This window comes from Pagrus major, chromosome 17, assembly GCF_040436345.1.
Source record: "Pagrus major chromosome 17, Pma_NU_1.0".
Taxonomy (NCBI): domain Eukaryota; kingdom Metazoa; phylum Chordata; class Actinopteri; order Spariformes; family Sparidae; genus Pagrus; species Pagrus major.
Window position 1 is genome coordinate 7,661,983 of NC_133231.1, and position 24,870 is coordinate 7,686,852.

Below are 24,870 nucleotides of genomic sequence, written 5' to 3' on the forward strand. Positions count from 1 at the left end.
GTGACAATGCATTTGTTTTCTCTCTCTTGGACCAAAGTACCAGCCTGCAGGTGTGAAAACACTCTTAGTTACTGCCTGGAGCAGTCAGAGATTTCTATCAGTCAACACATTCAATGTTAAAACTAGTCTCCTGGTTTTAGGTGATATAAACTATTATACAAAGGTTAGACTTTCAGACAGAACACCACACAATCATCTCTGTATAGTGTAATATGTGTGTCTGTTCACATTTTCCGCTGTAGATGTAAACTGCACTGTGGCCTCAGTGGTTGGTAAGATCCCTGCAGGCAGGTCAGTGGTGTTTTCATTGAACTCATTTTATTGTGAATGGTGTTCATGTTTATCAACACAACTGTGACATGTTTTTGTATGAGAAAATACAATTTTCCACCACAAATGTTGAACAGGTTTCATGTTACTAATTCACTGTATGCAATCTCATACCACAATAATACCTCTCTTTACTGTATGTAACTTGTATCCCTGCTGTGTTTCTGAGAATACTCAAGTGTAGAAAATGTGAAGAATGTTGTGAAACCAATACGGTGAAAAAAATTACTCCATACACTTTCATTATATATTATAGAATCAATATACTTTATTGATCACACATGAGATTTATAACAAAATATCTGGATGATACATCAGTTAGCACACATTCTCTGCAGCATGACCAAATCCAGAAACATCCTCAGATATTTACAACCACTATTGAAATTTGGAAAACTGCTTTTAAAGTAAAAATCTTAACAAATGAATACTTAGTGGTTGTTGTGTAAATCCCAGGCTGCAGCAGGGATCCTCAGAACCTGCGGCGGACACCACATCATGCGAGGACAGCAACGACAGCAAAAGCGACAGCGCCAGCGTCTGCTGCCATACGGCATCTGTGTGAAAGAGAAAAGACATGAGCAAGGTGTTCTCTCTCCTTCTATGGAGTGTATCAAGGCACTTTGAAAGGAAAACACAACCACTTCAGTGTGAATGAGCTCAATGTATTTGTCTCAGTTCATTCAGTTCATTGAACAAACCTTCCAGGACTCCTCTGGCATCTCTTCATATGCAGCAATTGGACTGCCATTGCTCATTGGCTCCTCCAGCTCTTGCACCTGTCAATGAATTGTGCACATTTACAGCAGGAGCCACATTTCAGCATTTAGACAAAACATTTACAGCTAATAAGCAAATGAAATGATTGAAGTCAAGTTCTTACCTCAGTGAATGAGGCAGCAGAGCTCTCCTGAAGGCAAATAAAGGTGAGCACGACGGCCACTGCAACTGCAACACTGAATGTCTTCATCTTAGGAGGCTTTGACTGCTTTAACTTGTTCAGTCCTTTGATTCTTTTGGTGACTCTCGTCAGCTCCTTTCACTTCTTCTCCTGTCTGATAGTTGACTTTGTAAAGTGTTCTGGTATTTATAGTCACTTGGACCACTGTTGCCTCATCACTGACAGCACCTACAGTACAGCAGCTGCTTTCAGACACAGGCTTGCATCACTCTCTGAGGGATGCTGTGGATGAGATTGGGAAACTCCTAAACCTCAAGAGACTGTCTGTTGGTGTAAAAGCATTTGCAAACAACTAACAGTTAAGATGAAGTTATCACTGTGTGTAGTTAGTGTAACAGAGTTAAGTCAGAACTTGAGTCTTTCCAAATATCTTGCGCAGGAACCTGAACCCTTCACCTTCTGCCAAACCCTTGTCAACAACAGCTGAAGGGTCAACATCTGTTTGAATATACAGCAGAGTCCATAACTTAAAAAATGGTACAGATTGTGTTAATGTCACAGTGCATCACCTTTAGTATCTCTGAAAACTACAATTCTAACTTTTTCCATTATATTAAGGCAGAATAAACATGTCATTTTGTTTTTGTCTTTTGCGGTTACAATGAAAAATGCACAAATGCTTTTATTTTCTAATGACAAATCAGCAATAGTGTTACTGATGTCCTGGACTATGTTACCAATTATTAACAGATCAATCCATGAACACATCGTGAAATAGTAACCATCATGTCTTGGCATTTGTTGTTGATTGTTGAAAGATTAATACAATACAGTTTTAACACTGACATAAATGACTGTGAATTTAATAATCTTGAATTGTCAACAACACCTGTTGATTATTATTCGCAGTTTTCCATTTTCACTTAAATATCATAAGACTATCCAATAGTGTAAAAAACATATTCAACAACAGATAGTACAAAATGAAGTAATCACTGTGTGCAGTTAACAGTGATAGGGTCAAAAGGCCATTTGAGTCTTTCCAAATATTTTGCGCAATAACAATCATCTCTCACTTCAAGTCACACCAGTGTCAACAAACATGAAAAAAATCTAATGTTATTTCTTTATCTTTATTCATGCAAAAGTGTTTATAGTGTTTCAGCATGCTGTGTATGTGACATTTATTTATCAATAATTGATATGTTGGGACATTAGTAAAATTAGTTCAATAAAGTTATACAGAAACAAACAAAAAAATTAAATATTAATGATTGATATGTGGAACGGAAGAAAAACAGAGAATTCCCACTGTTGAGGAATTTCCCATTCTCATTCCCAGCATCCCTCAGAGAGTGATGCAAGCCTGTGTCTGAAAGCAGCTGCTGTACTGTAGGTGCTGTCAGTGATGAGGCAACAGTGGTCCAAGTGACTATAAATACCAGCACACTTTACAAAGTCAACCATCAGACAGGAGAAGAAGTGAAAGGAGCTGACAAGAGTCACCAAAAGAATCAAAGGACTGAACAAGTTAAAGCAGTCAAAGCCTCCTAAGATGAAGACATTCAGTGTTGCAGTTGCAGTGGCCGTCGAAAAAGTCAGTGTGAACAGGACCAGGAACCGGAACTAAAATGCAACAACGTATCATGTTTTTCTCTTGATCTGGACCGACTGAACCAAACTACTGGTATTAAAACAACCTCCGTACGTACCTGGAGCAGTACCAACACGAAAGCAATTCCACAACGTTTCCTGTCGTACATGGTTTTAGGTGACATAAAAGAAAAAAAAAATCAGACAAAACACCCCACAATCATGTCTGTATAGTCGCTTGAACAGAAGAAATATCAGTTCAAGTCTCTGCCCACATCCTCTGGTGCATGGCACTAAACCCACCATGTGTAACTTTCTGTTGTAGATATAAACTGCACTTGAGTTTGTAAAAGGCGCATATTTCCTCCCAATACACCGAGGACATCAACTTGTGTGACCTCAGTGGTTGGTAAGATCATCAGGTCAGGGGTGTTTTCATTGAACTAATTCTATTGTGAATGGTGTTCATGTTTATCAAAACAACTGCAACATATTTTTGAATGTGAAAATACATTTTTTTCAACCACAAATGTTAGGCTGCAAATGCAGGCTTAATGTAAGCAAACTTTTAGAAAACATGGAAAGAATCATTTTATGAGTGCAAAATCATTCCACGCTTATTCTTCCATAAACTGTGAACAAATTATTTCACTTGTGTGTTTTTAAGTGTAGAAAGTGTAAAGAATGTTGTGAAAGTTGGAATGTGATATAAAAAGTGCATGTATACATCTATATATTTAGCCATTTGTATATGTGTGTATATATATGTATATATATGTATATGTATATATACACTTTTTCTCCATACTGTAGAACAATTAAACGTAATGATCATACACTTAAGTATATGAATATATTTAGTAAAATATGAGAATGATACAAACAAATCTTCAGAAAACTTCAGCAACACTATGGGTGCAGCGGCATGTGCTCCCTTATAACTCGGTATTTTGGTTTGATGTATTTGAAACAAAAGTCAACTCTGACAACTGACAGCAGATTATTATAAGATCAAAAAACAATATCAAAAGAACATGTTCACACTTTATATATGAGTAAACCTAAAGTTTATTGTGACAATACACTGTAGTAGTGTGTGTAGATGATACAGTCACATCAGTGAGCACACATTCTCTGCAGCATTGCCAAATTCAAAAACATCCTCAGATATTAACAGCCACAACTGAAAGACGTAAAACTGCTTTTAAAGTAAAAATCTTAACAAAGAAATATTTAGTGGTTGTTGTGTAAATCCCAGGCTGCAGCAGGAATCATCAGAACCTGCAGCAGACACCACATCCAATCATGTTAGGACAGCAACCGCAGCAAAAGCGACAGCCAGCAGGGCTGCGCTTGTGTCTGTTGTTATACGGCATCTGTGTGAAAGACAAAAGACATGAGTAAGGTGTTCATCTCCAGCATCACCTCTCACTCTGTTTACTCTCTCTCCTTCTCAGTGTATTTGTCTCAGTTCATTCAGTTCATTGAACAAACCTTCCAGGACTCCTCTGACATCTCTTCATGTGCATCAACTGGGCTGCCATTGCTCAATGGCTCCTCCAGCTCTTGCACCTGTCAATGAATTGAGCACATTTACAGCAGGAGCCACATTTCAGCATTTAGACAAAACATTTACAGCTAATAAGCAAATGAAATGATTGAAGTCAAGTTCTTACCTCAGTGAATGAGGCAGCAGAGCTCTCCTGAAGGCAAATAAAGGTGAGCACGACGGCCACTGCAACTGCAACACTGAATGTCTTCATCTTAGGAGGCTTTGACTGCTTTAACTTGTTCAGTCCTTTGATTCTTTTGGTGACTCTCGTCAGCTCCTTTCACTTCTTCTCCTGTCTGATGGTTGACTTTGTAAAGTGTGCTGGTATTTATAGTCACTTGGACCACTGTTGCCTCATCACTGACAGCACCTACAGTACAGCAGCTGCTTCCAGGCACAGGCTTGCATCACTCTCTGAGGGATGCTGGGAATGAGAATGGGAAATTCCTCAACAGTGGGAATTCTCTGTTTTTCTTCCGTTCCACATATCAATCATTAATATTTCTACCTCTTATTAGTCAGTACCAAATACACAATAACTATAATAAAGAAAATGGTCTGCTTCAGGTAGTAACTACCTGAATAGATTTTATAAAGCAAGTATTAATGAATTAGCTGCAGCAATTAGCTCCTGCTTTAAATCAATGCCATTGCAAGCTTGTAGCCTATCAGACTCTTAGACGACTACAATTCTAAGCCAACCTGACACAACTTCATCTTGCTCTTCCCGCTCAGTATGTTGATGCTGCTGAGAATCTCCATAGAAAAAAGTTTAAAATTAAGATTAACAGCATAGCAGTGATGATCCTAATGATAAATGCTTAGAGTAAAACTAAAACATTTGACTTCTATTCCATCAGTGTTTCTATCCAACCCACTCCAGTCACAACATAATGTTTCCCATACAGCTGTAATTTGAAAATGATGATTAAAGAAGTACTTCACCACTGGGTCTGCACTTGCATAAAACTGGGCTGTCTATGGAGCAGACACTTTTTTAAAAACTGGTGCTAAATGACCAGAGAAAAAGGGCTGTGGTAAAAATCCTACAACAACCAGAATGCACTGCACTGCATTAGAACAATAAACACTCCCGCTGATAGGTGACAAACTGTGAGTTTGGCCTATAGTGTTGTCTAGGAGTCTGTTCTGAGACAGGAAACATAGAGCAGCCAGCTGGTAACAAATATGGTTGTGTTACATTTAAACAGTACAGTAAAATATATATAGAAACCTTTTAAGAGAGAAATATAATAGTTCATATTTAATCAGCACTGCCTTGTTTAACAGTTTGATGGGAGTTTTTCCAGCCCCTGTTCTTAAAGTACATAAACAATATTCTTTCCAGCGCATGATATTTCTCATTCTTTTAGTGTATTGTAGCTAAACAGTACAGTACTTGGATGCAGGCTTATGAAGTGCAGAACAACAAGCCCTGCAGCTGCCAGATGACACGTTTTGGCAGATTTTTGCTCGTAAATAAGTGGAGGTCTCTGGGTGGAGAGATGATCAACATTCTTAATTTGCATCTACTGCTGAAGTTGTATTGACACAAAGCTGGTGGAAATTATTTAATTAAACATTTATGGATTTCCCTTGAAACAAATGAAGCTTTTATTCTGCCTTGATATGATAAAGATGTTTAACTTGTAGATTTAAGAGATAATGAAGGTGATGCACTGTGACATTAACACAGATGTTGATCCCTCAGCTGCTGTTGACACAGGTGTGACAGGAAGTGAGGGGTTTGGGTTATTGTGCAAGATATTTGGACAAGTTCAAGGTCTGATTTTACTCTGTTACAGTAACTGCACACAGTGATTACTTCATCTTTACTGTTAGTTGTTTGAAAAGGTTTTTACACCAACAGATAGTCTTTTGATGTTTAAGTGAACATGGAAAAATATGTAAATTATAATCATTAGGGTTTTTTTGTTGACAATTGAGATTACTATATCACTGTAATTTATGTATATTCCATAAATGTTTGAATTGTTGAATTAACAGAGTTCTGCTAACAACCAACAACAAATGCCTCAGCATGTTTATATGAGATTGATATATTAATTGGTAACAGTCCAAGATGTCAGTAGCAGTGTTGCAGTTTTGTTATTAAAAAATTAAAGCATTCGAAAATTCTGCTGTGATTTAAATATCATAAGTTATGTGTGTTCTTCATCAAACGTAACTGAAACCTTTTTGCAAGTACAGAATAAGTATAAACATAATACTCTGATAGAACTGTACTCCCAAACAAACTAATACAAGGCAAAATGTTACATATTAATATGTGGAACAGACAAACAAAAAGAGAGAATTCCCACTGTTGAGGAGCTCCCCATTCTCATTCCCAGCATCCCTCAGAGAGTGATGCAAGCCTGTGCCTGGAAGCAGCTGCTGTACTGTAGGTGCTGTCAGTGATGAGGCAACAGTGGTCCAAGTAACTATAAATACCAGCACACTTTACAAAGTCAACCATCAGACAGGAGAAGAAGTGAAAGGAGCTGACGAGAGTCACCAAAAGAATCAAAGGACTGAACAAGTTAAAGCAGTCAAAGCCTCCTAAGATGAAGACATTCAGTGTTGCAGTTGCAGTGGCCGTCGTGCTCACCTTTATTTGCCTTCAGGAGAGCTCTGCTGCCTCATTCACTGAGGTAAGAACTTGACTTCAATCATTTCATTTGCTTATTAGCTGTAAATGTTTTGTCTAAATGCTGAAATGTGGCTCCTGCTGTAAATGTGCTCAATTCATTGACAGGTGCAAGAGCTGGAGGAGCCATTGAGCAATGGCAGCCCAGTTGATGCACATGAAGAGATGTCAGAGGAGTCCTGGAAGGTTTGTTCAATGAACTGAATGAACTGAGACAAATACACTGAGAAGGAGAGAGAGTAAACAGAGTGAGAGGTGATGCTGGAGATGAACACCTTACTCATGTCTTTTGTCTTTCACACAGATGCCGTATAACAACAGACACAAGCGCAGCCCTGCTGGCTGTCGCTTTTGCTGCGGTTGCTGTCCTAACATGATTGGATGTGGTGTCTGCTGCAGGTTCTGAGGATTCCTGCTGCAGCCTGGGATTTACACAACAACCACTAAATATATATTTGATAGGGTTTTTACTCTTAAAACAGTCTTAATATTGTACTTCTTTGTGGTTGTAAATATCTGAAGACATTCTGGATTTGGTCATGCTGTAGATGTGTGCTCAGTGATGGCCAGTAAATGACAATGGCTGTGTAATACAGTGTGTAAAAGGGTATGAATTGAACTTTTGTCATATTGCAACTCTAAAATCATTTTCTAGATTTACTACACTACAACACTCCCAAAAAACAGACTGGTGAAACAATGAATACACAGTTAATAGAAGTAGTAGTGTGGTATGGGTTTGAATACAATAAGTTCTTCATCTTTTGTTTCCTGCAAGATAAGGAACTTTAAACATGCCAATTGTATTGGAGACATTAAATGATATCCTCACGCACAGATGTAATGCAGCTATGTTCAAAAACAGGAAAATACACCATTTATAGAAAAAAAAATTTAGTAAATTCCAGCACCACTGACCTGGATGCAAAGTCACACCAACCACTGAGATGTCCAGTGTAGTATGTATATTGTATCTGTGTTTCAATAGGCCACATCAACAATATATTTAGACGATTTAGAAGATATTTTATCTGCAACTTTCAGAGCTCAAACAAGAAAGCCAAAGAAGAGCGTTAATCAAAAGATGAGACAGACACAAGAGTCTCCAAAGTTGTTCATGCATGTGCGGCCTTTAACTTCACAAGGTGTACGTGCAGGAGCGTCACACATGATGACCTACTTCACTTAACCATGCACACACAAAATAAGCACATACAGTACATGTCTTTGCTTCTGGATACATCAGACCGGCCCCTTATAACTTGGTATTCTAGTTAATGTGTGACATAAATGCTAAACCGGGAGATGCATTTGACACAGCTTAAAGGAAAATTAACACATTTGTCAGCTCCTTTGAGTTAATTCTGTCTGATGGCTGAGTATTCACAAAGTACAGGTATTTATACTCAGTTGGGTCACTGTTGCCTCATCACTGGCAGAACTTACCTGCTTCCAGTAATGAGTTTTGACCTTTGGGCATTATACCTGTTCCAAAAGAGCAAATTAACAAGGTACAAGGTTCATTTATTTATCATTCTGCAACACAGGATTGTATAATTAAATGCTAGTTTTAATCCATTTGTGCTATTCACAAAACAAAAAATTAATATAAATAAATGAGTTCATTAATGCTTTTGAGAGCAGCAGAAAAAGAAATAATAACTTAAAGCCCCTACTTTGTTGTCTCAGATGTTTTGGTTCTGCAACAATACGATAAGTCGATCTTTAATATCACAGGTTTAAGACCTAGAATGTAGCATTAACAGAATGGCAGATCTACAGCATCTTACAGCATATTGTATAATTGGGCAGTACAACAATAACCTAACCTCCTATTTACTGTTTTTCATTATTTGCTGACTCTGCTGGCCCGTGTGCTGGCTTCAGGTGAGCACAATGCCAAATGGTTCAGAATCTGTTGGAATCAGCCCACATCTTGTTAAAAAGTAAGGGGTGTGTCACCTTATCTTTCATCCACTATTTGATCTTGCACATTATGATGCAATAGATGTATGGAGCAATAACTGAGCAGTAGAAAACGAAACAATAAACATGTGTTGCTGTACCAGATTCTTTTCTTGTATAGTGTTTAATCTGACTTTGACACTTTTGATTCTGAATGAATGATATGTGTTTTCCAGGATAACTTACGATCAAGCATTAAACCCAGATTTCTTGTTTCATAAACTCTTTCCATTCCTGCATCATTTCTCCCTAATTTAAGCACTGTAGGCTCATTCTCCAAAGAGTGTGAACTTTATTTAGCTCACATTTAAGTGCAACTTATTTACTTCAAACTATTTCTTAAAGCAATATTATGTAAAAAATGCCATTTTGTGTGATTTGATTTGGTGCCCCCCACAGTTTTTGAGTGCAACACAGACATACTGTAGGTGCTAACTACAAGCAAACTCATTACGCCATCTCATGTCTCTTTGAACTACTCTCAAAATGTCATTTACATTCCCTCCACAACCCAAAAAATTGATTTGCCCACGAGATAGGATACTACTATTTACGGAGATGATTTAAATTAAAAACTCTGTACCTCTGCTTAAATGCTATTTCATTGTGTCAGTACTTGGAGGCAACTTTATAATGACAGTGAAGTTAAAATCTAAACCAAAAAAAATAGAATGTGACATCACACAAATTATATAGATCTTCATGAGGTTTTATTATTCTGGTATTTGTTCTTTACATTCATATTTTGAAAAATACAAGGTTTTCAATATTTTGAGAAATTATGCTAATTTGAACATTTGAAATAAAAATAAAATGTTTAGGTTTTAAACATTTTTCATCTGTATCAGATTATAAATGAATGCTAGTTTGTAGGTGCCCCCTCGGGACAGTTGCCTTGGGCCCCAACAGACTCTAGACTCAAGCGTAGCAGCAAATACCACATCCTCTCATGTCAGGACAGCAACCACAGCAAAAGATACAGCCAGAGAGGCTGAGCTTGTGTCTGTTGTTATACGGCATCTGTGTGAAAGAGTAAAGACATGAGCAGCATCATCTCTCACTCTGTTTACTCTCTCTCTCCTTCTCAATGTATTTGTCTCAGTTCATTCAGTTCATTGAACAAACCTTCCAGGACTCCTCTAACATCTCTTCACGTGCAGCAACTGGGCTGCCATTGCTCATTGGCTCCTCCAGCTCTTGCACCTGTCAATGAATTGAGCACATTTACAGCAGGAGCCACATTTCAGCATTTAGACAAAACATTTACAGCTAATAAGCAAATGAAATGATTGAAGTCAAGTTCTTACCTCAGTGAATGAGGCAGCAGAGCTCTCCTGAAGGCAAATAAAGGTGAGCACGACGGCCACTGCAACTGCAACACTGAATGTCTTCATCTTAGGAGGCTTTGGTTTCTTCTGCTCTCTCATGACTTTTGTCTGCTCCTTTGAATTAATTCTGTCTGATGGCTCAGTATTCACAAAGTACCAGTATTTATACTCAGTTGGGTCACTATTGCCTCATCACTGGCAGTGATGTAACTTGGTATTCTGGTTTGATGTATTTGAAACAAAAGTCAACTCTGACAACTGACAGCAGATTATTATAAGATCAAAAAACAATATCAAAAGAACATGTTCACACTTTATATATGAGTAAAACTAAAGTTTATTGTGACGATACACTGTAGTAGTGTGTGTAGATGATACAGTCACATCAGTGAGCACACATTCTCTGCAGCATTGCCAAATTCAAAAACATCCTCAGATATTAACAGCCACAACTGAAAGACGTAAAACTGCTTTTAAAGTAAAAATCTTAACAAAGAAATATTTAGTGGTTGTTGTGTAAATCCCAGGCTGCAGCAGGAATCATCAGAACCTGCAGCAGACACCACATCCTCTCATGTTAGGACAGCAACCGCAGCAAAAGCGACAGCCAGCAGGGCTGCGCTTGTGTCTGTTGTTATACGGCATCTGTGTGAAAGACAAAAGACATGAGTAAGGTGTTCATCTCCAGCATCATCTCTCACTCTGTTTACTCTCTCTCCTTCTCAATGTATTTGTCTCAGTTCATTCAGTTCATTGAACAAACCTTCCAGGACTCCTCTGACATCTCTTCATATGCAGCAACTGGACTGCCATTGCTCATTGGCTCCTCCAGCTCTTGCACCTGTCAATGAATTGTGCACATTTACAGCAGGAGCCACATTTCAGCATTTAGACAAAACATTTACAGCTAATAAGCAAATGAAATGATTGAAGTCAACTTCTTACCTCAGTGAATGAGGCAGCAGAGCTCTCCTGAAGGCAAATAAAGGTGAGCACGACGGCCACTGCAACTGCAACACTGAATGTCTTCATCTTAGGAGGCTTTGACTGCTTTAACTTGTTCAGTCCTTTGATTCTTTTGGTGACTCTCGTCAGCTCCTTTCACTTCTTCTCCTGTCTAATGGTTGACTTTGTAAAGTGTGCTGGTATTTATACTTGGACCACTGTTGCCTCATCACTGACAGCACCTACAGTACAGCAGCTGCTTCCAGGCACAGGCTTGCATCACTCTCTGAGGGATGCTGGGAATGAAAATGGGAAATTCCTCAACAGTGGGAATTCTCTCTTTTTGTTTGTCTGTTCCACATATCAATCATTAATATTTCTACCTCTTATTAGTCAGTACCAAATACACAACATGCTGAAACATTTTAAACGCTGGTAAATTGACTATAATAAAGAAAATGGTCTGCTTCAGGTAGTAACTACCTGAATAGATTTTATAAAGCAAGTATTAATGAGTTAGCTGCAGCGATTAGCTCCTGCTTTAAATCAATTCCATTGCAAGCTTGTAGCCTATCAGACTCTTAGACGACTACAATTCTAAGCCAACCTGACACAACTTCATCTTGCTCTTCCCGCTCAGTATGTTGATGCTGCTGAGAATCTCCATAGAAAAAAAAGTTTAAAATTAAGATTAACAGCATATCAGTGATGATCCTAATGATAAATGCTTAGAGTAAAACTAAAACATTTGACTTCTATTCCATCAGTGTTTCTATCCAACCCACTCCAGTCACAACATAATGTTTCCTATACAGCTGTAATTTGAAAATGATGATTAAAGAAGTACTTCACCACTGGGTCTGCACTTGCATAAAACTGGGCTGTCTATGGAGCAGACACTTTTTTAAAAACTGGTGCTAAATGACCAGAGAAAAAGGGCTGTGGTAAAAATCCTACAACAACCAGAATGCACTGCACTGCATTAGAACAATAAACACTCCCGCTGATAGGTGACAAACTGTGAGTTTGGCCTATAGTGTTGTCTAGGAGTCTGTTCTGAGACAGGAAACATAGAGCAGCCAGCTGGTAACAAATATGGTTGTGTTACATTTAAACAATACAGTAAAATATATATAGAAACCTTTTAAGAGAGAAATATAATAGTTCATATTTAATCAGCACTGCCTTGTTTAACAGTTTGATGGGAGTTTTTCCAGCCCCTGTTCTTAAAGTACATAAACAATATTCTTTCCAGCGCATGATATTTCTCATTCTTTTAGTGTATTGTAGCTAAACAGTACAGTACTTGGATGCAGGCTTATGAAGTGCAGAACAACAAGCCCTGCAGCTGCCAGATGACACGTTTTGGCAGATTTTTGCTCGTAAATAAGTGGAGGTCTCTGGGTGGAGAGATGATCAACATTCTTCATTTGCATCTACTGCTGAAGTTGTATTGACACAAAGCTGGTGGAAATTATTTAATTAAACATTTATGGATTTTCCTTGAAACAAATGAAGCTTTTATTCTGCCTTGATATGATAAAGATGTTTAACTTGTAGATTTAAGAGATAATGAAGGTGATGCACTGTGACATTAACACAGATGTTGATCCCTCAGCTGCTGTTGACACAGGTGTGACAGGAAGTGAGGGGTTTGGGTTATTGTGCAAGATATTTGGACAAGTTCAAGGTCTGATTTTACTCTGTTACAGTAACTGCACACAGTGATTACTTCATCTTTACTGTTACTGCTGTGATTTAAATATCATAAGTTATGTGTGTTCTTCATCAAACGTAACTGAAACCTTGTTGCAAGTACAGAATAAGTATAAACATAATACTCTGATAGAACTGTACTCCCAAACAAACTAATACAAGGCAAAATGTTACATATTAATATGTGGAACAGACAAACAAAAAGAGAGAATTCCCACTGTTGAGGAGCTCCCCATTCTCATTCCCAGCATCCCTCAGAGAGTGATGCAAGCCTGTGCCTGGAACTGCTGTACTGTAGGTGCTGTCAGTGATGAGGCAACAGTGGTCCAAGTGACTATAAATACCAGCACACTTTACAAAGTCAACCATCAGACAGGAGAAGAAGTGAAAGGAGCTGACGAGAGTCACCAAAAGAATCAAAGGACTGAACAAGTTAAAGCAGTCAAAGCCTCCTAAGATGAAGACATTCAGTGTTGCAGTTGCAGTGGCCGTCGTGCTCACCTTTATTTGCCTTCAGGAGAGCTCTGCTGCCTCATTCACTGAGGTAAGAACTTGACTTCAATCATTTCATTTGCTTATTAGCTGTAAATGTTTTGTCAAAATGCTGAAATGTGACTCCTGCTGTAAATGTGCACAATTCATTGACAGGTGCAAGAGCTGGAGGAGCCAATGAGCAATGGCAGCCCAGTTGCTGCACATGAAGAGATGTCAGAGGAGTCCTGGAAGGTTTGTTCAATGAACTGAATGAACTGAGACAAATACACTGAGAAGGAGAGAGAGTAAACAGAGTGAGAGATGATGCTGGAGATGAACACCTTGCTCATGTCTTTTGTCTTTCACACAGATGCCGTATAACAACAGACACAAGCGCAGCCCTGCTGGCTGTCGCTTTTGCTGCGGTTGCTGTCCTAACATGATTGGATGTGGTGTCTGCTGCAGGTTCTGATGATTCCTGCTGCAGCCTGGGATTTACACAACAACCACTAAATATACATTTGATAGGGTTTTTACTCTTAAAACAATCTTAATATTGTACTTCTTTGTGGTTGTAAATATCTGAAGACATTCTGGATTTGGTCATGCTGTAGATGTGTGCTCAGTGATGGCCAATAAATGACAATGGCTGTGTAATACAGTGTGTAAAAGTGTATGAATTGAACTTTTGTCATATTGCAACTCTAAAATCATTTTCTAGATTTACTACACTACAACACTCCCAAAAAACAGACTGGTGAAACAATGAATACACAGTTAATAGAAGTAGTAGTGTGGTATGGGTTTGAATACAATAAGTTCTTCATCTTTTGTTTCCTGCAAGATAAGGAACTTTAAACATGCCAATTGTATTGGAGACATTGAATGATATCCTCACGCACAGATGTAATGCAGCTATGTTCAAAAACAGGAAAATACACCATTTATAGAAAAAAAAAAATTAGTAAATTCTAGCACCACTGACCTGGATGCAAAGTCTCACCAACCACTGAGATGTCCAGTGTAGTATGTATATTGTAACTGTGTTTCAATAGGCCACATCAACAATATATTTAGACGATTTAGAAGATATTTTATCTGCAACTTTCAGAGCTCAAACAAGAAAGCCAAAGAAGAGCGTTAATTAAAAGATGAGACAGACACAAGAGTCTCCAAAGTTGTTCATGCATGTGCAGCCTTTAACTTCACAAGGTGTACGTGCAGGAGCGTCACACATGATGACCTACTTCACTTAACCATGCACACACAAAATAAGCACATACAGTACATGTCTTTGCTTCTGGATACATCAGACCGGCCCCTTATAACTTGGTATTCTAGTTAATGTGTGACATAAATGCTAAACCAGGAGATGCATTTGACACAGCTTAAAGGAAAATTAACACATTTGTCAGCTCCTTTGAGTTAATTCTGTCTGATGGCTGAGTATTCACAAAGTACAGGTATTTATACTCAGTTGGGTCACTGTTGCCTCATCACTGGCAGAACTTACCTGCTTCCAGTAATGAGTTTTGACCTTTGGGCATTATACCTGTTCCAAAAGAGCAAATTAACAAGGTACAAGGTTCATTTATTTATCATTCTGCAACACAGGATTGTATAATTAAATGCTAGTTTTAATCCATTTGTGCTATTCACAAAACAAAAAAATGATATAAATAAATAAGTTCATTAATGCTTTTGAGAGCAGCAGAAAAATAAATAATAACTTAAAGCCCCTACTTTGTTGTCTCAGATGTTTTGGTTCTGCAACAATACGATAAGTCGATCTTTAATATCACAGGTTTAAGACCTAGAATGTAGCATTAACAGAATGGCAGATCTATCTTACAGCATATTGTATAATTGGGCAGTACAACAATAACCTAACCTCCTATTTACTGTTTTTCATTATTTGCTGACTCTGCTGGCCCATGTGCTGGCTTCAGGTGAGCACGATGCCAAATGGTTCAGAATCTGTTGGAATCAGCCCACATCTTGTTAAAAATAAGGGGTGTGTCACCTTATCTTTCATCCACTATTTGATCTTGCACATTATGATGCAATAGATGTATGGAGCAATAACTGAGCAGTAGAAAACAAAACAACAAACGTGTGTTGCTGTACCAGATTGTTTTCTTGTATAGTGTTTAATCTGACTTTGATACTTTTGATTCTGAATGAATGATATGTGTTTTCCAGGATAACTTACGATCAAGCATTAAACGCAGATTTCTTGTTTCATAAACTCTTTCCATTCCTGCATCATTTCTCCCTAATTTAACCAGTGTAGGCTCATTCTCCAAAGAGTGTGAACTTTGTTTAGCTCACATTTAAGTGCAACTTATTTACTTCAAACTATTTCTTAAAGCAATATTATGTTAAAATTGCCATTTTGTGTGATTTGGTGCCCCCCACAGTTTTTGAGTGCAACACAGACATACTGTAGGTGCTAACTACAAGCAAACTCATTACGCCATGAACATGTTATGTCTTGAAAACTTGTATCTTGAAGTACACATGTATATAACGCTGTGATCCTACCCTCTGACCAAACTTACATAGTGCAGGAACAAGTGATGAAGTGTGAAATGATTTGGAAGCTGTTATTTCAAGGTAAAAAATGACATAATGTTGCTTTAACTAATCTCATGTCTCTTTGAACTACTCTCAAAATGTCATTTACATTCCCTCCACAACCCAAAAAATTGATTTGCCCACGAGATAGGATACTACTATTTACGGAGATGATTTAAATTCAAAAACTCTGTACCTCTGCTTAAATGCTATTTCATTGTGTCAGTACTTGGAGGCAACTTTATAATGACAGTGAAGTTAAAATCTAAACCAAAAAAAATACAATGTGACATCACACAAATTATATAGATCTTCATTAGGTTTTATTATTCTGGTATTTGTTCTTTACATTCATATTTTTAAAAAATACAAGGTTTTCAATATTTTGAGAAATTATGCTAATTTGAACATTTGAAATAAAAAGAAAAATGTTTAGGTTTTAAACATTTTTCATCTGTATCAGATTATAAATGAATGCTGGTTTGTAGGTGCCCCCTCGGGACAGTTGCCTTGGGCCCCGACAGACTCTAGACTCAATCGTAGCAGCAGATACCACATTTCATCATGTAAGGACAGCAACCACAGCAAAAGATACAGCCAGAGAGGCTGCGCTTGTGTCTGTTGTTATACGGCATCTGTGTAAAAGAGAAAAGACATGAGCAAGGTGTTCATCTCCAGCATCATCTCTCACTCTGTTTACTCTCTCTCCTTCTCAATATATTTGTCTCAGTTCATTCAGTTCATTGAACAAACCTTCTAGGACTCCTCTGACATCTCTTCATGTGCAGCAACTGGACTGCCATTGCTCAATGGCTCCTCCAGCTCTTGCACCTGTCAATGAATTGAGCACATTTACAGCAGGAGCCACACTTCAGCATTTAGACAAAACATTTACAGCTAATAAGCAAATGAAATGATTGAAGTCAAATTCTTACTTCAGTGACTGAGGCAGCAGAGCTCTCCTGAAGGCAAATAAAGGTGAGCACGACGGCCACTGCAACTGCAACACTGAATGTCTTCATCTTAGGAGGGTTTGGTTTCTTCTGCTCTCTCGTGACTTTTGTCTGCTCCTTTGAGTTAATTCTGTCTGATGGCTGAGTATTCACAAAGTACCAGTATTTATACTCAGTTGGGTCACTATTGCCTCATCACTGGCAGTGATGTAACTTGGTATTCTGGTTTGATGTATTTGAAACAAAAGTCAACTCTGACAACTGACAGCAGATTATTATAAGATCAAAAAACAATATCAAAAGAACATGTTCACACTTTATATATGAGTAAAACTAAAGTTTATTGTGATGATACACTGTAGTAGTGTGTGTAGATGATACAGTCACATCAGTGAGCACACATTCTCTGCAGCATTACCAAATTCAGAAACATCCTCAGATATTAACAGCCATAACTGAAAGATGTAAAACTGCTTTTAAAGTAAAAATCTTGACAAAGATATATTTAGTGGTTGTTGTGTAAATCCCAGGCTGCAGCAGGAATCATCAGAACCTGCAGCAGACACCACATCCAATCATGTTAGGACAGCAACCGCAGCAAAAGCGACAGCCAGCAGGGCTGCGCTTGTGTCTGTTGTTATATGGCATCTGTGTGAAAGACAAAAGACATGAGCAAGGTGTTCATCTCCAGCATCATCTCTAACTCTGTTTACTCTCTCTCCTTCTCAATGTATTTGTCTCAGTTCATTCAGTTCATTGAACAAACCTTCCAGGACTCCTCTGACATCTCTTCATGTGCAGCAACTGGGCTGCCATTGCTCATTGGCTCCTCCAGCTCTTGCACCTGCCAATGAATTGAGCACATTTACAGCAGGAGCCACATTTCAGCATTTAGACAAAACATTTACAGCTAATAAGCAAATGAAATGATTGAAGTCAAGTTCTTACCTCAGTGAATGAGGCAGCAGAGCTCTCCTGAAGGCAAATAAAGGTGAGCACGACGGCCACTGCAACTGCAACACTGAATGTCTTCATCTTAGGAGGCTTTGACTGCTTTAACTTGTTCAGTCCTTTGATTCTTTTGGTGACTCTCGTCAGCTCCTTTCACTTCTTCTCCTGTCTGATGGTTGACTTTGTAAAGTGTGCTGGTATTTATAGTCACTTGGACCACTGTTGCCTCATCACTGACAGCACCTACAGTACAGCAGCTGCTTCCAGGCACAGGCTTGCATCACTCTCTGAGAGATGCTGGGAATGAAAATTCCTCAACAGTGGGAATTCTCTGTTTTTGTTTGTCTGTTCCACATATCAATCATTAATATTTCTACCTCTTATTAGTCAGTACCATATACACAACATGCTGAAACATTTTAAACGCTGGTAAATTGACTATAATAAAGAAAATGGTCTGCTTCAGGTAGTAACTACCTGAATAGATTTTATAAAGCAAGTATTAATGAGTTAGCTGCAGCAATTAGCTCCTGCTTTAAATCAATTCCATTGCAAGCTTGTAGCCTATCAGACTCTTAGACAACTACAATTCTAAGCCAACCTGACACAACTTCATCTTGCTCTTCCCGCTCAGTATGTTGATACTGCTGAGAATCTCCATAGAAAAAAAGTTTAAATTAAAATTAACAGCATAGCAGTGATGATCCTAATGATAAATGCTTAGACTAAAACTAAAACATTTGACTTCTATTCCATCAGTGTTTCTATCCAACCCACTCCAGTCACAACATAATGTTTCTCATACAGCTGTAATTTGAAAATGATGATTAAAGAAGTACTTCACCACTGGGTCTGCACTTGCATAAAACTGGGCTGTCTATGGAGCAGACACTTTTTTAAAAACTGGTGCTAAATGACCAGAGAAAAAGGGCTGTGGTAAAAAATCCTACAACAACCAGAATGCACTGTGCCGCATTGGACCAATAAACGCTCCCGCTAATAGGTGACAAACTGTGAGTTTGGCCTATAGTGTTGTCTAGGAGTCTGTTCTGAGACAGGAAACATAGAGCAGCCAGCTGGTAACAAATATTGTTGTGTTACATTTAAACAGTACAGTAAAATATATATAGAAACCATTTAAGAGAGAAATATAATAGTTCATATTTAATCAGCACTGCCTTGTTAAACAGTTTGATGGGAGTTTTTCCAGCCCCTGTTCTTAAAGTACATAAACAATATTCTTTCCAGCGCATGATATTTCTCATTCTTTTAGTGTATTGTAGCTAAACAGTACAGTACTTGGATGCAGGCTTATGAAGTGCAGAACAACAAGCCCTGCAGCTGCCAGATGACACGTTTTGGCAGATTTTTGCTCGTAAATAAGTGGAGGTCTCTGGGTGGAGAGATGATCAACATTCTTCATTTGCATCTACTGCTGAAGTTGTGTTGACACAAAGCTGGTGGAAATTATTTAATTAAACATTTATGGATTTTCCTTGAAACAAATGAAGCTTTTATTTTGCCTTGATATGATAAAGATGTTTAACTTGTAGATTTAAGAGATAATGAAGGTGATGCACTGTGACATTAACACAGATGTTGATCCGTCAGCTGCTGTTGACACAGGTGTGACAGGAAGTAAGGGGTTTGGGTTATTGTGCAAGATATTTGGACAAGTTCAAGGTCTGATTTTACTCTGTTACAGTAACTGCACACAGTGATTACTTCATCTTTACTGTTACTGCTGTGATTTAAATATCATAAGTTATGTGTGTTCTTCATCAAACGTAACTGAAACCTTGTTGCAAGTACAGAATAAGTATAAACATAATACTCTGATAGAACTGTACTCCCAAACAAACTAATACAAGGCAAAATGTTACATATTAATATGTGGAACAGACAAACAAAAAGAGAGAATTCCCACTGTTGAGGAGCTCCCCATTCTCATTCCCAGCATCCCTCAGAGAGTGATGCAAGCCTGTGCCTGGAACTGCTGTACTGTAGGTGCTGTCAGTGATGAGGCAACAGTGGTCCAAGTGACTATAAATACCAGCACACTTTACAAAGTCAACCATCAGACAGGAGAAGAAGTGAAAGGAGCTGACGAGAGTCACCAAAAGAATTAAAGGACTGAACAAGTTAAAGCAGTCAAAGCCTCCTAAGATGAAGACATTCAGTGTTGCAGTTGCAGTGGCCGTCGTGCTCACCTTTATTTGCCTTCAGGAGAGCTCTGCTGTCTCATTCACTGAGGTAAGAACTTGACTTCAATCATTTCATTTGCTTATTAGCTGTAAATGTTTTGTCTAAATGCTGAAATGTGGCTCCTGCTGTAAATGTGCACAATTCATTGACAGGTGCAAGAGCCGGAGGAGCCAATGAGCAATGGCAGTCCAGTTGCTGCACATGAAGAGATGCCAGAGGAGTCCTGGAAGGTTTGTTCAATGAATTGAATGAACTGAGACAAATACATTGAGAAGGAGAGAGAGTAAACAGAGTGAGAGATGATGCTGGAGATGAACACCTTGCTCATGTCTTTTGTCTTTCACACAGATGCCGTATAACAACAGACACAAGCGCAGCCCTGCTGGCTGTCGCTTTTGCTGCGGTTGCTGTCCTGACATGATTGGATGTGGTGTCTGCTGCAGGTTCTGATGATTCCTGCTGCAGCCTGGGATTTACACAACAACCACTTAATATTCATTTGATAGGGTTTTTACTCTTAAAACAATCTTAATATTGTACTTCTTTGTGGTTGTAAATATCTGAAGACATTCTGGATTTGGTCATGCTGTAGATGTCCCCAGTGATGGCCAATAAATGACAATGGCTGTGTAATACAGTGTGTAAAAGTGTATGAATTGAACTTTTGTCATATTGCAACTCTAAAATCATTTTCTAGATTTACTACACTACAACACTCCCAAAAAACAGACTGGTGAAACAATGAATACACAGTTAATAGAAGTAGTAGTGTGGTATTGGTTTGTATACAATAAGTTCTTCATCTTTTGTTTCCTGCAAGATAAGGAACTTCAAACATGCCAATTGTATTGGAGACATTGAATGATATCCTCACGCACAGATGTAATGCAGCTATGTTCAAAAACAGGAAAATACACCATTTATAGAAAAAAATAAAAAGGTAAATTCTAGCACCACTGACCTGGATGCAAAGTCTCACCAACCACTGAGATGTCCAGTGTAGTATGTATATTGTAACTGTGTTTCAATAGGCCACATCAACAATATATTTAGACGATTTAGAAGATATTTTATCTGCAACTTTCAGAGCTCAAACAAGAAAGCCAAAGAAGAGCGTTAATTAAAAGATGAGACGGACACAAGAGTCTCCAAAGTTGTTCATGCATGTGCAGCCTTTAACTTCACAAGGTGTACGTGCAGGAGCGTCACACATGATAACCTACTTCACTTAACCATGCACACACAAAATAAGCACATACAGTACATGTCTGTGCTTCTGGATACATCAGACCGGCCCCTTATAACTTGGTATTCTAGTTAATGTGTGAGTTAATGCTAAACCAGGCGATGCATTTGACACAGCTTAAAGGAAAATTAACACATTTGTCAGCTCCTTTGAATTAATTCTGTGTGATGGCTGAGTATTCACAAAGTACAGGTATTTATACTCAGTTGGGTCACTGTTGCCTCATCACTGGCAGAACTTACCTGCTTCCAGTAATGAGTTTTGACCTTTGGGCATTATACCTGTTCCAAAAGAGCAAATTAACAAGGTACAAGGTTCATTTATTTATCATTCTGCAACACAGGATTGTATAATTAAATGCGAGTTTTAATCCATTTGTGCTATTCACAAAACAAAAAAATGATATAAATAAATAAGTTCATTAATGCTTTTGAGAGCAGCAGAAAAATAAATAATAACTTAAAGCCCCTACTTTGTTGTCTCAGATGTTTTGGCTCTGCAACAATACGATAAGTCGATCTTTAATATCACAGGTTTAAGACCTAGAACGTAGCATTAACAGAATGGCAGATCTATCTTACAGCATATTGTATAATTGGGCAGTACAACAATAACCTAACCTCCTATTTACTGTTTTTCATTATTTGCTGACTCTGCTGGCCCGTGTGCTGGCTTCAGGTGAGCATGATGCCAGTGTCAACAACCGCAAATGGTTCAGAATCTGTTGGAATCAGCCCACATCTTGTTAAAAAGTAAGGGGTGTGTCACCTTATCTTTCATCCACTATTTCATCTTGCACATTATGATGCAATAGATGTATGGAGCAATAACTGAGCAGTAGAAAACAAAACAACAAACGTGTGTTGCTGTACCAGATTGTTTTCTTGTATAGTGTTTAATCTGACTTTGATACTTTTGATTCTGAATGAATGAAATGTGTTTTCCAGGATAACTTACGATCAAGCATTACACCAGGATTTCTTGTTTCATAAACTCTTTCCATTCCTGCATCATTTCTCCCTAATTTAACCACTGTAGGCTCATTCTCCAAAGAGTGTGAACTTTGTTTAGCTCACATTTAAGTGCAACTTATTTACTTCAAACTATTTCTTAAAGCAATATTATGTTAAAATTGCCATTTTGTGTGATTTGGTGCCCCCCACAGTTTTTGAGTGCAACACAGACATACTGTAGGTGCTAACTACAAGCAAACTCATTACGCCATGAACATGTTATGTCTTGAAAACTTGTATCTTGAAGTACACATGTATATAACGCTGTGATCCTACCCTCTGACCAAACTTACATAGTGCAGGAACAAGTGATGAAGTGTGAAATGATTTGGAAGCTGTTATTTCAAGGTAAAAAATGACATAATGTTGCTTTAACTAATCTCATGTCTCTTTGAACTACTCTCAAAATGTCATTTACATTCCCTCCACAACCCAAAAAATTTATTTGCCCACAAGATAGGATACTACTATTTACGGAGATGATTTAAATTCAAAAACTCTGTACCTCTGCTTAAATGCTATTTCATTGTGTCAGTACTTGGAGGCAACTTTATAATGACAGTGAAGTTCAAATCTAAACCAAAAAAATACAATGTGACATCACACAAATTATATAGATCTTCATTAGGTTTTATTATTCTGGTATTTGTTCTGTACATTCATATTTTAAAAAAATACAAGGTTTTCAATATTTTGAGAAATTATGCTAATTTGAACATTTGAAATAAAAAGAAAAATGTTTAGGTTTTAAACATTTTTCATCTGTATCAGATTATAAATGAATGCTGGTTTGTAGGTGCCCCCTCGGGACAGTTGCCTTGGGCCCCGACAGACTCTAGACCCACTCGTAGCAGCAAATACCACATCCACTCGTGTAAGGACAGCAACCACAGCAAAAGCGACAGTCAGCGGGGCTGCGCTTGTGTCTGTTGTTATACAGCATCTGTGTGAAAGAGAAAAGACATGAGCAGGGTGTTCATCTCCAGCATCATCTCTCACTCTGTTTACTCTCTATCCTTCTCAATGTATTTGTCTCAGTTAATTCAGTTCATTGAACAAACCTTCCAGGACTCCTCTAACATCTCTTCATGTGCAGCAACTGGACTGCCATTGCTCATTGGCTCCTCCAGCTCTTGCACCTGTCAATGAATTGAGCACATTTACAGCAGGAGCCACATTTCAGCATTCAGACAAAACATGTACAGCTAATAAGCGAATGAAATGATTGAAGTCAACTTCTTACCTCAGTGACTGAGGCAGCAGAGCTCTCCTGAAGGCAAATAAAGGTGAGCACGACGGTTACTGCAACTGCAACACTGAATGTCTTCATCTTAGGAGGGTTTGGTTTCTTCTGCTCTCTCATGACTTTTGTCTGCTCCTTTGAGTTAATTCTGTCTGATGGCTGAGTATTCACAAAGTACCAGTATTTATACTCAGTTTGGTCACTATTGCCTCATCACTGGCAGAACTTATCTGCTTCCAGTATTGATTGATGCTGGGAATGGGACCTTTTCTGTTTTTGACCTTTGGGCATTATACCTGTTCCAAAAGAGCAAATTAACAAGGCACACGGTTCATTTATAATTCTGTTCAAGTAAAACAATGTTTTAATTAAATATATTAATAATAAGTCATAAAAATAAAGTATTTTTGTGGTGCAGTCAAAGGATGAACTGTTACATGAAATGATGTTGTATGTAAAGCACTTGAACCTGGGAGAAACAGGACAGAATTCCCACAGCAAGGTGGCAAGTCTGCACAGGTCAACTTATTGCATGGATGACTTAGTCGCACTTTTTGACCTGTGTAGGAAATCCTCCTCTAGCTTTGTGATACACATGGTAAAATTAAAACATACAGTATGAATAAGACATATTTTAGAGACCTCAGTAGTTTCAAATATCCATTGCAATAACCAGGATGCCATATTTACTCTATTTCATTATTTGCTGACTCCGCTGGCCCACGTGCTGGCTTCAAGTGAGCGCGATGCCAGTGTCAACAACCACAAATGGCTCCAAATCTGTTGGAGTCAACTCACATTTTGCTAAATGAAAGAGGACTATGACCTTATCTTTCAACCACTTTTTGTTCTTATTATTTGCAGATCATGTCCAGTCATAATAAACACATAATTTCTCTTGTTATTGTTCAGGGAGCTTGCCTTGACTATTAATACCCCATGTAAAACAAATATGATGCATAATATTTTTTTCCCCCTGAGATTAGTTTAAGTGTAATGCTGAAGTCAATCTGTTGAATCTGGTGCCCAGCTGTTATTTAACCAGAAAACAAACGTGAGAATGAATCTCTACAAATGATGGAAACTATTTACAACCGGTAACGTGTTGAGTGGAGGCATCTTTAGCAGCATTTATAGCCTGCAACAGCTTTGCATTTAGACACTGCAGTCACTCTTTGACTTTAGCAAAACTGTTCAAGCTCTGTGGAGATGCACATGGACTGTAATG

General features: G+C 38.2%; 8 protein-coding genes and 1 pseudogene across 9 annotated transcripts; 3 read left to right on the plus strand and 6 right to left on the minus strand.

Moving 5' to 3' along the window:
* Positions 1 to 568: 568 nt before the first annotated feature.
* On the minus strand, positions 569 to 1,394 carry LOC141011580 (hepcidin-like). Its single transcript, XM_073484760.1, has 3 exons — positions 1,214 to 1,394; positions 1,032 to 1,109; positions 569 to 887 (listed from the first exon to the last, which is right to left on the minus strand). Exons 1-3 carry the CDS (start codon positions 1,298 to 1,300, stop codon positions 762 to 764), a joined length of 291 nt encoding a protein of 96 aa, XP_073340861.1. The 5' UTR covers positions 1,301 to 1,394; the 3' UTR covers positions 569 to 761.
* A 2,467-nt stretch (positions 1,395 to 3,861) lies between these two features.
* On the minus strand, positions 3,862 to 4,681 carry LOC141011588 (hepcidin-like). Its single transcript, XM_073484768.1, has 3 exons — positions 4,501 to 4,681; positions 4,319 to 4,396; positions 3,862 to 4,200 (listed from the first exon to the last, which is right to left on the minus strand). Exons 1-3 carry the CDS (start codon positions 4,585 to 4,587, stop codon positions 4,099 to 4,101), a joined length of 267 nt encoding a protein of 88 aa, XP_073340869.1. The 5' UTR covers positions 4,588 to 4,681; the 3' UTR covers positions 3,862 to 4,098.
* A 2,174-nt stretch (positions 4,682 to 6,855) lies between these two features.
* Positions 6,856 to 7,617, plus strand: LOC141011589 (hepcidin-like). The gene is made up of 3 exons (XM_073484769.1): positions 6,856 to 7,030; positions 7,135 to 7,212; positions 7,331 to 7,617. Exons 1-3 carry the CDS (start codon positions 6,944 to 6,946, stop codon positions 7,430 to 7,432), a joined length of 267 nt encoding a protein of 88 aa, XP_073340870.1. The 5' UTR covers positions 6,856 to 6,943; the 3' UTR covers positions 7,433 to 7,617.
* Positions 7,618 to 9,894: 2,277 nt separating this feature from the next.
* On the minus strand, positions 9,895 to 10,452 carry LOC141011579 (hepcidin-like). Its single transcript, XM_073484759.1, has 3 exons — positions 10,299 to 10,452; positions 10,117 to 10,194; positions 9,895 to 10,011 (listed from the first exon to the last, which is right to left on the minus strand). Exons 1-3 carry the CDS (start codon positions 10,416 to 10,418, stop codon positions 9,910 to 9,912), a joined length of 300 nt encoding a protein of 99 aa, XP_073340860.1. The 5' UTR covers positions 10,419 to 10,452; the 3' UTR covers positions 9,895 to 9,909.
* A 180-nt stretch (positions 10,453 to 10,632) lies between these two features.
* On the minus strand, positions 10,633 to 17,135 carry LOC141012040 (uncharacterized; annotated as a pseudogene). The gene is made up of 7 exons (XR_012180367.1): positions 16,967 to 17,135; positions 16,785 to 16,862; positions 16,568 to 16,666; positions 11,872 to 11,925; positions 11,265 to 11,414; positions 11,083 to 11,160; positions 10,633 to 10,964 (listed from the first exon to the last, which is right to left on the minus strand). The product of XR_012180367.1 is annotated as an uncharacterized protein (transcript).
* Positions 13,350 to 14,111, plus strand: LOC141011584 (hepcidin-like). Its single transcript, XM_073484763.1, has 3 exons — positions 13,350 to 13,524; positions 13,629 to 13,706; positions 13,825 to 14,111. Exons 1-3 carry the CDS (start codon positions 13,438 to 13,440, stop codon positions 13,924 to 13,926), a joined length of 267 nt encoding a protein of 88 aa, XP_073340864.1. The 5' UTR covers positions 13,350 to 13,437; the 3' UTR covers positions 13,927 to 14,111.
* A 165-nt stretch (positions 17,136 to 17,300) lies between the features above and the next one.
* Positions 17,301 to 18,107, minus strand: LOC141011586 (hepcidin-like). The gene is made up of 3 exons (XM_073484766.1): positions 17,933 to 18,107; positions 17,751 to 17,828; positions 17,301 to 17,632 (listed from the first exon to the last, which is right to left on the minus strand). Exons 1-3 carry the CDS (start codon positions 18,017 to 18,019, stop codon positions 17,531 to 17,533), a joined length of 267 nt encoding a protein of 88 aa, XP_073340867.1. The 5' UTR covers positions 18,020 to 18,107; the 3' UTR covers positions 17,301 to 17,530.
* Positions 18,108 to 20,011: 1,904 nt separating this feature from the next.
* On the plus strand, positions 20,012 to 20,773 carry LOC141011587 (hepcidin-like). The gene is made up of 3 exons (XM_073484767.1): positions 20,012 to 20,188; positions 20,293 to 20,370; positions 20,489 to 20,773. Exons 1-3 carry the CDS (start codon positions 20,102 to 20,104, stop codon positions 20,588 to 20,590), a joined length of 267 nt encoding a protein of 88 aa, XP_073340868.1. The 5' UTR covers positions 20,012 to 20,101; the 3' UTR covers positions 20,591 to 20,773.
* A 2,235-nt stretch (positions 20,774 to 23,008) lies between these two features.
* On the minus strand, positions 23,009 to 23,801 carry LOC141011578 (hepcidin-like). The gene is made up of 3 exons (XM_073484758.1): positions 23,643 to 23,801; positions 23,461 to 23,538; positions 23,009 to 23,342 (listed from the first exon to the last, which is right to left on the minus strand). The coding sequence occupies exons 1-3, from the start codon at positions 23,760 to 23,762 to the stop codon at positions 23,235 to 23,237; spliced, it is 306 nt and encodes a 101-aa protein (XP_073340859.1). The 5' UTR covers positions 23,763 to 23,801; the 3' UTR covers positions 23,009 to 23,234.
* Between the last annotated feature and the right edge of the window lie 1,069 nt (positions 23,802 to 24,870).

Excerpts from the sequence above, each read along its gene's own strand:
- LOC141011580 (XM_073484760.1), bottom strand. The coding sequence starts at position 1,300 with ATGAAGACATTCAGTGTTGCAGTTGCAGTGGCCGTCGTGCTCACCTTT. Across the intron at positions 1,110-1,213 it reads CTGCTGCCTCATTCACTGAG|GTGCAAGAGCTGGAGGAGCC; the intron begins GTAAGAACTTGA and ends ATTCATTGACAG. Across the intron at positions 888-1,031 it reads TGCCAGAGGAGTCCTGGAAG|ATGCCGTATGGCAGCAGACG; the intron begins GTTTGTTCAATG and ends TCTTTCACACAG.
- LOC141011588 (XM_073484768.1), bottom strand. The coding sequence starts at position 4,587 with ATGAAGACATTCAGTGTTGCAGTTGCAGTGGCCGTCGTGCTCACCTTT. Across the intron at positions 4,397-4,500 it reads CTGCTGCCTCATTCACTGAG|GTGCAAGAGCTGGAGGAGCC; the intron begins GTAAGAACTTGA and ends ATTCATTGACAG. Across the intron at positions 4,201-4,318 it reads TGTCAGAGGAGTCCTGGAAG|ATGCCGTATAACAACAGACA; the intron begins GTTTGTTCAATG and ends TCTTTCACACAG.
- LOC141011589 (XM_073484769.1), top strand. The coding sequence starts at position 6,944 with ATGAAGACATTCAGTGTTGCAGTTGCAGTGGCCGTCGTGCTCACCTTT. Across the intron at positions 7,031-7,134 it reads CTGCTGCCTCATTCACTGAG|GTGCAAGAGCTGGAGGAGCC; the intron begins GTAAGAACTTGA and ends ATTCATTGACAG. Across the intron at positions 7,213-7,330 it reads TGTCAGAGGAGTCCTGGAAG|ATGCCGTATAACAACAGACA; the intron begins GTTTGTTCAATG and ends TCTTTCACACAG.
- LOC141011579 (XM_073484759.1), bottom strand. The coding sequence starts at position 10,418 with ATGAGAGAGCAGAAGAAACCAAAGCCTCCTAAGATGAAGACATTCAGT. Across the intron at positions 10,195-10,298 it reads CTGCTGCCTCATTCACTGAG|GTGCAAGAGCTGGAGGAGCC; the intron begins GTAAGAACTTGA and ends ATTCATTGACAG. Across the intron at positions 10,012-10,116 it reads TGTTAGAGGAGTCCTGGAAG|ATGCCGTATAACAACAGACA; the intron begins GTTTGTTCAATG and ends TCTTTCACACAG.
- LOC141011584 (XM_073484763.1), top strand. The coding sequence starts at position 13,438 with ATGAAGACATTCAGTGTTGCAGTTGCAGTGGCCGTCGTGCTCACCTTT. Across the intron at positions 13,525-13,628 it reads CTGCTGCCTCATTCACTGAG|GTGCAAGAGCTGGAGGAGCC; the intron begins GTAAGAACTTGA and ends ATTCATTGACAG. Across the intron at positions 13,707-13,824 it reads TGTCAGAGGAGTCCTGGAAG|ATGCCGTATAACAACAGACA; the intron begins GTTTGTTCAATG and ends TCTTTCACACAG.
- LOC141011586 (XM_073484766.1), bottom strand. The coding sequence starts at position 18,019 with ATGAAGACATTCAGTGTTGCAGTTGCAGTGGCCGTCGTGCTCACCTTT. Across the intron at positions 17,829-17,932 it reads CTGCTGCCTCATTCACTGAG|GTGCAAGAGCTGGAGGAGCC; the intron begins GTAAGAACTTGA and ends ATTCATTGGCAG. Across the intron at positions 17,633-17,750 it reads TGTCAGAGGAGTCCTGGAAG|ATGCCATATAACAACAGACA; the intron begins GTTTGTTCAATG and ends TCTTTCACACAG.
- LOC141011587 (XM_073484767.1), top strand. The coding sequence starts at position 20,102 with ATGAAGACATTCAGTGTTGCAGTTGCAGTGGCCGTCGTGCTCACCTTT. Across the intron at positions 20,189-20,292 it reads CTGCTGTCTCATTCACTGAG|GTGCAAGAGCCGGAGGAGCC; the intron begins GTAAGAACTTGA and ends ATTCATTGACAG. Across the intron at positions 20,371-20,488 it reads TGCCAGAGGAGTCCTGGAAG|ATGCCGTATAACAACAGACA; the intron begins GTTTGTTCAATG and ends TCTTTCACACAG.
- LOC141011578 (XM_073484758.1), bottom strand. The coding sequence starts at position 23,762 with ATGAGAGAGCAGAAGAAACCAAACCCTCCTAAGATGAAGACATTCAGT. Across the intron at positions 23,539-23,642 it reads CTGCTGCCTCAGTCACTGAG|GTGCAAGAGCTGGAGGAGCC; the intron begins GTAAGAAGTTGA and ends ATTCATTGACAG. Across the intron at positions 23,343-23,460 it reads TGTTAGAGGAGTCCTGGAAG|ATGCTGTATAACAACAGACA; the intron begins GTTTGTTCAATG and ends TCTTTCACACAG.